This window comes from Lathyrus oleraceus, chromosome 7, assembly GCF_024323335.1.
Source record: "Lathyrus oleraceus cultivar Zhongwan6 chromosome 7, CAAS_Psat_ZW6_1.0, whole genome shotgun sequence".
Classification (NCBI taxonomy): Eukaryota; Viridiplantae; Streptophyta; class Magnoliopsida; order Fabales; family Fabaceae; genus Lathyrus; species Lathyrus oleraceus.
Window position 1 is genome coordinate 168659353 of NC_066585.1, and position 8414 is coordinate 168667766.

Here is an 8414-nt window from a genome sequence, read left to right on the forward strand (position 1 = left end):
GAACTTTTCTCTTGTCATACTTCTCCTTTCCCTTCTGACTCCCAGAAGTTGAGGTGTATGACTTCTGAGACCTACCATGTATTTTCTTGGCTTCTGACCAAGACTGCTTCTGGTCTTTCTTGACAGAATAAGCTTTCAGAGCCTGGTCTACCTCTTTCTCAGATGTTTTTTCAGTAAGACGCAACTCTTACGCCTCAAGACTGCTTTGCAGCTCTTCTATTATCATGGTGCTCAGATCGTTAGAATGTTTAATTGCTACAACTATGTAATCAAACTGAGGAGTAAGAGATCTAAATATCTCCGCAATGATACTTTCTTCAAAGAGCGTTTATCCACACGACTTCATCTCATTTGTGATCAGAATTACTCTGGAGATGTAGTCAGGTACCTTCTCATTGTTCTTCATGATAAGATTCTCATATTGCTTACGTAGTGACTAAAGTTTCACCTTCTTCACCGATGCATCATCGTCTAGTACCGCACCAACATGTACCACGCTCTATTGCATTTTCTGAAATTGCAACCTGAACGTAACCTTCGTTGATGAGATCAAGAACATCTTGAGCTCCAAACAACACACGCATCTGAATCATCCAATGATTTCAGTTCTTGCCATCGAACACCGGAAGCTTGGTACTCAAATTGTTCTTGTTCATCTTCAATCTTGTGCAATACACTCAGATCTCACATAAACAGAGTGTTTCCCAATCCCGCAGAATCAAGATATGTGATTTTATTACGATTCTATTCAGAAATTCAACACGAATTCTTTGAACATAAATCAATCACACAACGCCTCACCGTTTCACTCATGTTTCCCGTGGTGTTTCCCTGTGGATCTGAACCAGAGCTCTAGATACCAATTATTGGTGTATAAGGTGATAAAGATGAACAACAGAAATAAGAGAGAGAAGAAAGAATAATAACAATCTTCAACTACTCTTGAAATAGTTACAAAATGGTTACACACATTGCAAAAAGGAATAAAGGTATTATTGTTCACACCACTCACTTACTTAAATACAAGTGGGACTTAAGTAGAAATACTAAAATACCCTATAACAAACTTTATCTACAAGTTACTGAAAAATGAATTAATTCTAACAATTTGGTCAATAGAATTCTTTTTGTCGGGGCTTTCGCAGATGTTATCAAGTTGTTTCTTTTGATTAAGTTTAGATCTTGAAAGTGATTTGTCTTCTTTATTGTCAATGGAATTGATATTCTTTAGACTGATAGGGTTTGTTTCTCGAGCCTCTGATTATGACTCATGGTTGGTTTTGTTTTTGTTCCCTTGTAATTGGATTGGAATATCCCTAGAACCTCTCTTAATTTAATTTGCTTTTCAAAAAAAAAATTATGAAGCCTATAATTCATCATCTTTAAATATCATCTTTTTGATAGAAAATTTTAACAATAATGAAAATGTGAAGGAAGTTTTTTCTGAAACCTGTATTAAGAATTGCAAGAAGAATTAAAATATCATTGAACATTACAACAAAAAAAAAACCAAGTCAATTGAGTAGATATCTATCTATCTACCCACCAACTATTGAGGACCACAAACACAAAGGAAAAATTCAAAGCTTATTGATTCTGTCTCTCTCTCTGCATCTTCCATGATTCCTTTTATGGTGTGAATGATGTGCTTTAACACCAAAGTTCAGCCCTTTTCACCTTTGAAATGCTATCAAGAACTTCCACCGGAGAAACATGCCCCATCACTGTCACCCTCTTAGACTCTACATCTATACTGAATGATGTAACTCCTGTTTCATTTCTCTAATATTAATCAATGCTATATATACATTAATAGTAATAATGGATTTTTCAATATATATACCTTCCATCTTAGAGATATGTTTTTTCACTTTTCCAGCACATCCTTGACAGTGAATCGCAACCCGCATCACAACCACCTGCACTCACATGCAATCTTAAATATTTAACGGGAATATGATTATGACTCTTATGACATTTTATGTGTGTTAAGGGACAAAAACCAAATGGTTTAGCCTTAATTAATACTATTTTTACTGTTAAATGAATAGTCTTTCTCTACAGAATATGCATGAGACATGGTCAAATAATATTCACGTGAAATTTTGGAACTTTTACAAATGACAAACCTAAACAGCACGAATAATGGAGATAATAATTTGTTTCCTAGCAGAATCCACATGACACTAATTGCTGTGGCACAGTCCTAGGTAAACTTGTGTCAACTAAAGAGTTATAATGAAATAGTCTAGTAAATTTGTTTTAACCACAGAACCGAATCACGGTAGCTAAAAAGAAAAATATTCATGAATATTTGTGGTCATAAATCATGGTTTTAAATTATATATAGTTTTGAGTTCGTTGCAATGGCATCAAAATTGCAAGTTTTGAGTGTATCGGCATCATTTTATTGTAGTATAAAGGTTTGTGGTAATAATAACTGCAACAGCGACCAGAACAAATGAAATTTGTGTTGTATTTAACCTAGTGAAGTAGAAAATGTGAACTTGGCAAACCTGAAAAACATTATCTGTTGGTGTTTTCTGAAGTTCTCTTGGTTCAATAGCTTGATAATTTTGATTCTTCGCCGAGTTCTCTCTAAGCATGATCTTTGGAACAGGATTGGACATAGGAGATTCAACAAGTTTGGAATATTTGGCAAAGTTGATGATTCTTGTATCATCAAGAATAACACTCTTTTCAATCCTCTTAGGTGCAACAACAGAATGAGGGTCACGTGTACTCATACACACTGCTGTTGAGGATTGAGAATGGCACATGAAACCTCTTCTCATTTTCTTGTTACTTGTTTTCAAACTCATCGTAAGTATCTGAAATGGTGAATAAAAAGTGCAAGGTTTGTAAACAAGAAAAAAAGATAGTGTGAGAGAATGAGAGAAAGTGACAATAGAAGAGAAGAGAAGAGAAGAGAAGAGAGATCAATGCTGAAATTTCTAACTATAGGTTACTGCTGTTGTAAAAATGGTTTTGTCATTTTGTCTATTAAAATTTATGTATATAGGTGTGGTATAAACAAAAGTGTCCAAAATCTTGTCATTTTCAATGGTTAATGCTTAGAAATTGATATGAATAAAAAGGACATGTGATAGAGAAGCATAGTGAGTGATGATGCATTAGGATGAAAAATAATAATTTAACAAGTAAGTAAAAACAAAAACTATTTGTTGAAGTTTAGTAATGTCATATTCTAGCCAGCTCACATTATTTCTCCTATCTAGAGGGTATCACTGAAGTAATACAAATACAAACAAGAACCTGATATGTGTCCAGCACACAAACAGAGTAACCTCAGGAAGCTAACATTACCTCGTTTGTGGATCTAGTACTTTTACTTGCATTGAACAAAAAAGGTACATTATTCATTAACCAAGACCAAGGGATTTTGGATATTCGGTGATAAGAAAAAGTGAAAATGTTGTTGGATGAGGATTAATGATGAAAGGAGGATATACTGACACATAGAAATGTCATGTTTCAAAGGTTGAGTCCCTCGTATGACACTGCTGCTAACAACCAGTGCTGTTCTTCACATGTTTAAGTACGGCATCAATTGACCTTCTTTATTACTTTTCCAATTCTTTTGAGTTTCTTTATCACTTTTCTGAATTTCAACATTAGACTAATTTCCCACGGTGCCCCATAGTTGAAATGTTATTCCCATAATATCCCATTCTGAAGAAAAAAAATCTAGAATGTCCCACTTTCTTATTTGGCATCGTCCAATGAATGGGCGAGAGGATGAAGCGCTCACATTGATGACTAGGTTCGGCCATTGGTTGGCCGAGCTAATGAAGGAGGTTTTTTTTAAAATTATTTTAAATACTATTATATAATTAAATAACCTTATTAAAATTATTATTAAATAGTTTTCTAATTAATTCTATATTTAAATAATAAAATTGATTTTTTTTAAAATAATAATAATATTTTTGTAAAATACTAATAATAGTTTTCTAATATTGTTTTTTAAAATATTAATAATAAAATGATTTTTTTTTAAATATTAATAATACAAATGATTTATTTTTTAAAATATTAATAATACAACTATAAATATTATAATGAGGCATATAATGAATTGTAATGATTAATAATTATTTTATTGATATAATGGAAGAAATATATTTTATTTATAGTGACCGCCTGTTCCACATCTTGTGTCAACTTTTTTGCGTTTTCCCTTGCCCAAGTCTTCTTGTCTTTGTCTTGCGGGAGACGGAGATGAGTCGGAAGACAATTCTTCATGGGCCTCTTGTTGTTGACTTTGATGTTGTTGTCATGTGTTTGGAGGCATATCCATACCGTCGAGTTCTTGAATGTGAAAAGAAGAGATATTCATTAGATGGTCATCAGTGAGGTCAAAGTTGGGTAGTGAATGTGTGAGTTGTGTGTAGGTGTTGGGTTGGGTGTGTTGGATAGGAGGATAGTAGACATCATCATCATCAGGGTTGTGTGTAGGAGTGGATTATGTGAATGTGGTGTTAAATGTATGGGGTTGAGAATGAGGGTTTGAGTATTCAAAGTTGGGTTGAGGAATTGGAGTGTATTGTATGGGTTGGGCGTACGTTGGTTTGTTGTTGATATTGTTGGTTGTAAAAGTAGTTTGTTTGAGGGAATGGAGTTTGGGGATTATGGTGTTGGGTTGAGGTGGAATAAATGGTATGTTGTTGGGTGGTCTGGGTGTGTTGGTAAGTTTGTTGAGCTGATGATGATGGTTGGGCCCCAAATGTGGATGTGGATGTGGGAGGAATGTCTTGATGTGGGGGTGATGTTGTTTGTTGGGTTGAAGAAGCTACACGTTGACGGGGATCAGCCAAAATTTGTGTTGGAGCAACGTGCATAAAAGGAATTGATAAAAATCAATTCATGTATTCTCTACCCGATTTAGACTCACCAATTACCGAGTTACCTTGTAACACCAAATGCCTTCTCCTTTTCCATTCTTTTAGCTCTTCTTTATTTAAATCTTGCCAATGTTTGTCCCAAGCTTGGACCATAGTCATAGTATGGTGTTCACTTAGACATCTTGGCTGAGACGATATTTGTTGTTCAAATCCAAATTGTAGTTTGACCCGATCCGTCTGATGCATCTAAACGGTAAAGAAACATACTATATATGTCGTTGCACTCCAAACTCAGTTGTCACTATAATCAGGTACGGGATATTGTATGTACGGCCTCCATATAAACTGTTAAAAGAAATATAAATATTAGAATGTATAAAATAAATTTAGATAAGTTGAATGTTATAATTAATCATTCTTACATCATTTTCTTCCATGTGTTCAATTGCAACACGGTACCCCCGTAGATGATGACGAGGATTATTTCCATAATTCATACCTCGTTTGCACCATCTTGCATATTAAAAAAATACCTTAAAGTGACGTATAATTAATTTTTAGAAATATAAATTGCATTTAAATGAAAATCAGTACCTTAATGCATAAGGATGTGACGGAACCTCGTTACTAACCGGGGGCTAACAAGGGTATGCGTGTGAATGCCCATACAGTTAGTAATACAACATAGCCTCCTATGCTCTTAACTCCTTTATGGGTTGCCTTGCACATATGTCTATATAGTGTCGCCAGACAAGCAGAACCCCAACTGTATGTGTTACATTTTTCTAGGTCTTCTACTAAAGGTAACCAAGAAGAATGCAATAAATTATGACTCTTATCTGGCATTAAAAAAGTAACAATTAAAAGTAAAATATAAACTTTTGAATGAAGAATATTTTCCGCCTCGGTCGGGTTAGGGTTATTTTTCAGTTGTGTTAATAGGGCTTCTAACCAAACAATTTTGACAGAAGCCCCATTTTTATCTGAAGCTGTAGGTTCGATGCCTAAATTCTCCATGTAAACATCATTGGTTACGTTTATTGGCCATTGACAGCTTTACCATCAATTCGGAGACCGAGTAACATACTCACATCCTCTAGTGTGATAGTACATTCACCCGTTGGTAAATGAAATGTATGTGTCTCGGGTCTCCATCTCTCTAACAATGCAACAATTAATTTAGAATCTACTTTTAGACTTTCTATCTTGGCTACATTTGTAAAACCGACTAGTTCCAAATATGGTATTATAACCGCACTTGGTTGAATATATGTATGTGAATGGACCTGGAACCTACTGTCTTCCTGAAATTCAAATAAAAATGGTAATAAATATTTGATGTGATATTTACATATTGAATTTGTGAAATAGATTTGAAAGAGACTTACGTATTCGGCAATGTTTGTCGTCGTCCCACTGTGTGATTCGCCCATCCACAACAAAGACATTTTGGAATAGAAGATAGTGAATATTTGAAGAGAGTAAATATTTGAAGAGACTAAATATTTGTGAAATAGAAATTGAAGGAAGATGATGAGAAAGAATTGTAGAGGAAAGGTTTATTTATAGTGGTAAAAAATATTAAATATATAGGTGAGAATTGTATAGGTTGATTGGACTAGTAAGGGAATGCATGCAAATTTTTTTGCAAGGAATCCCTGCAAGAACGACACCCATGCTGATTGGAAATTACACTGCAAAATAGCATGCGTGCAGACTCGTCCCTTTGATGGCCGAGTTAATCCTTGTAACGTGTTGCCTCGTCCAATGGAATGACGAGTTTAGCCATGTGACGTGTTGCCTCATCCAATGAATGGGCGAGCTTGCTCTTCTAGGGTTATGACTCGTCCAATGAATGGGCGAGCTTATTCATCTAGGGTTTTCACGTTTTCTCTCTCTTCCAATTGAAGGACGAGCTGCATGTTATATTTCTTCAGGGTTTGGTTTACTAGGATTTTGTTTTGTTGACTATAAATTGCATTCATATCTTCATTCATTGTCATCAAACCAAATCTACTACATTAATATCTTTACTTATTTTCAACAAACCAAATATTCTACATTCATATCTCCTTCATCAAACCAAATATCCTACATTCATATCTCCTTCATCAAACCAAATATACTACATGCATGGCTCAAAGAAATTTAATTGTGTCTATCCATTTCGAAGGGTCCCTTTTCACAGATGCAAATGAGGGATTCTCATTTTGCAATACGAATTTGCATATGTTCAAAATCCACATCAACTTCGACTTCCATCATTTAAAAGACCGTATTGAAAAAAAGTTACAAAGTTGTGTTGAAGACATCATTTATCACCATCCATTAATTAATGGAGACGATAATAGCGTCTTTTACATAATGACACCCATGGAGACTGACGAAGATGTCAAGTCGATGTTTCAATGTCATATAACATTTTCTCAATTACCCACCATTGAGATATATGTTTGTCTAGTCAAAAATCTTGAAGAACAACCGAGTCACAATGAAAATCTTGAAGAACAACTGACTCACAGTGAAAATCTCAATTATCCAACGCAATCTATACAATCACACGAGTACGGAATGAGTCAAGCCATTGACGAAGAACCGACTCAAAATAATGAACCTTTCATACCAAATGAAGAGGTAGCCGAGAATAGTGAGGATGATCTTGAAGAGGTTCGATTTGAAGATCTACTTGGTGTTAGCGATGACGATGGCAATGAAGACATCTTCGACACACCGACCGTTGCACTAAGAGCGCAACCAATTAGTTTGTACAACCCACAAGTGCACATGCAAAACATAAGTTTGGATGATGTTGAACCAATCTTCGTTTTCGGAAGTTTCATACCAACTCACAATGTTGGCGAAATAGAGGAGGGCATCGAGTATGAAAATAAGGAAGAGTGTGTTTTGGCGTTGCAACAATGGCATATAAAACATAGTCTAGATTTTTCTGTGACTAAATCTGACAATGTACGTTATGTCATCAAATGTAGAAATTCAACATGCAATTTCAAATGCATGGTCTCTTTGCGTAAGGGCAACTCAAGGTGGAGAGTTGGTAAGTCTGGTGGGCCTCATACGTGCACAACCACTTCCATGTCACAAGACCATACAAAACTCAGTTCAGAAATGATTAGTAAGAGCATAATGGAGCTTGTAAATCGGGACGCTTCTCTTAAGGTGAAGGTTATCATCGCTCATGTTGCTGAGAAATACAGGTATATCATATCCTACAAAAAGGCATGGATTGCAAAGTGTAAGGCAATTGAGTCGCTGTATGAAAATTGGGAGACATCTTACAACGATCTTCCGTAGTGGATACTGGTAATGAAAACATATCTACCAGGTACCCTTATAGAATTGCAATCCTTACCTGTGATTTCAAATGATGGTTCACACTTGGGTGACCAAAGGATATTTCATCGTCTCTTTTGGGCGTTTCGACCATGTATACGTGGTTTCGCGTATTGTAAACCTATTGTGCAAGTTGATGGAACATGGTTGTATGGCAAGTACAGAGGGACTCTATTGATGGCTGTGGCACAGGATGGG

At 35.4% G+C, this 8414-nt stretch overlaps 2 protein-coding genes across 2 annotated transcripts; one reads left to right on the forward strand and one right to left on the reverse strand.

Moving 5' to 3' along the window:
• Window positions 1–1428: 1428 nt before the first annotated feature.
• Window positions 1429–3002, reverse strand: LOC127106418 (heavy metal-associated isoprenylated plant protein 3). Its single transcript, XM_051043713.1, has 3 exons — window positions 2517–3002; window positions 1844–1919; window positions 1429–1769 (listed from the first exon to the last, which is right to left on the reverse strand). The coding sequence occupies exons 1-3, from the start codon at window positions 2820–2822 to the stop codon at window positions 1651–1653; spliced, it is 501 nt and encodes a 166-aa protein (XP_050899670.1). The 5' UTR covers window positions 2823–3002; the 3' UTR covers window positions 1429–1650.
• Window positions 3003–7238: 4236 nt separating this feature from the next.
• Window positions 7239–8177, forward strand: LOC127102648 (uncharacterized). Its single transcript, XM_051039995.1, has one exon. It carries the CDS (start codon window positions 7239–7241, stop codon window positions 8175–8177), a length of 939 nt encoding a protein of 312 aa, XP_050895952.1.
• The last annotated feature ends 237 nt before the right edge of the window (window positions 8178–8414 follow it).

Coding starts and splice junctions, on each gene's coding strand:
- LOC127106418 (XM_051043713.1), bottom strand. CDS start 2,822: ATGAGTTTGAAAACAAGTAACAAGAAAATGAGAAGAGGTTTCATGTGC. Junction 1,920..2,516: donor CAACAGATAATGTTTTTCAG/GTTTGCCAAGTT, acceptor ATGTGAGTGCAG/GTGGTTGTGATGCGGGTTGC. Junction 1,770..1,843: donor ACATATCTCTAAGATGGAAG/GTATATATATTG, acceptor GAAATGAAACAG/GAGTTACATCATTCAGTATA.
- LOC127102648 (XM_051039995.1), top strand. CDS start 7,239: ATGGAGACTGACGAAGATGTCAAGTCGATGTTTCAATGTCATATAACA.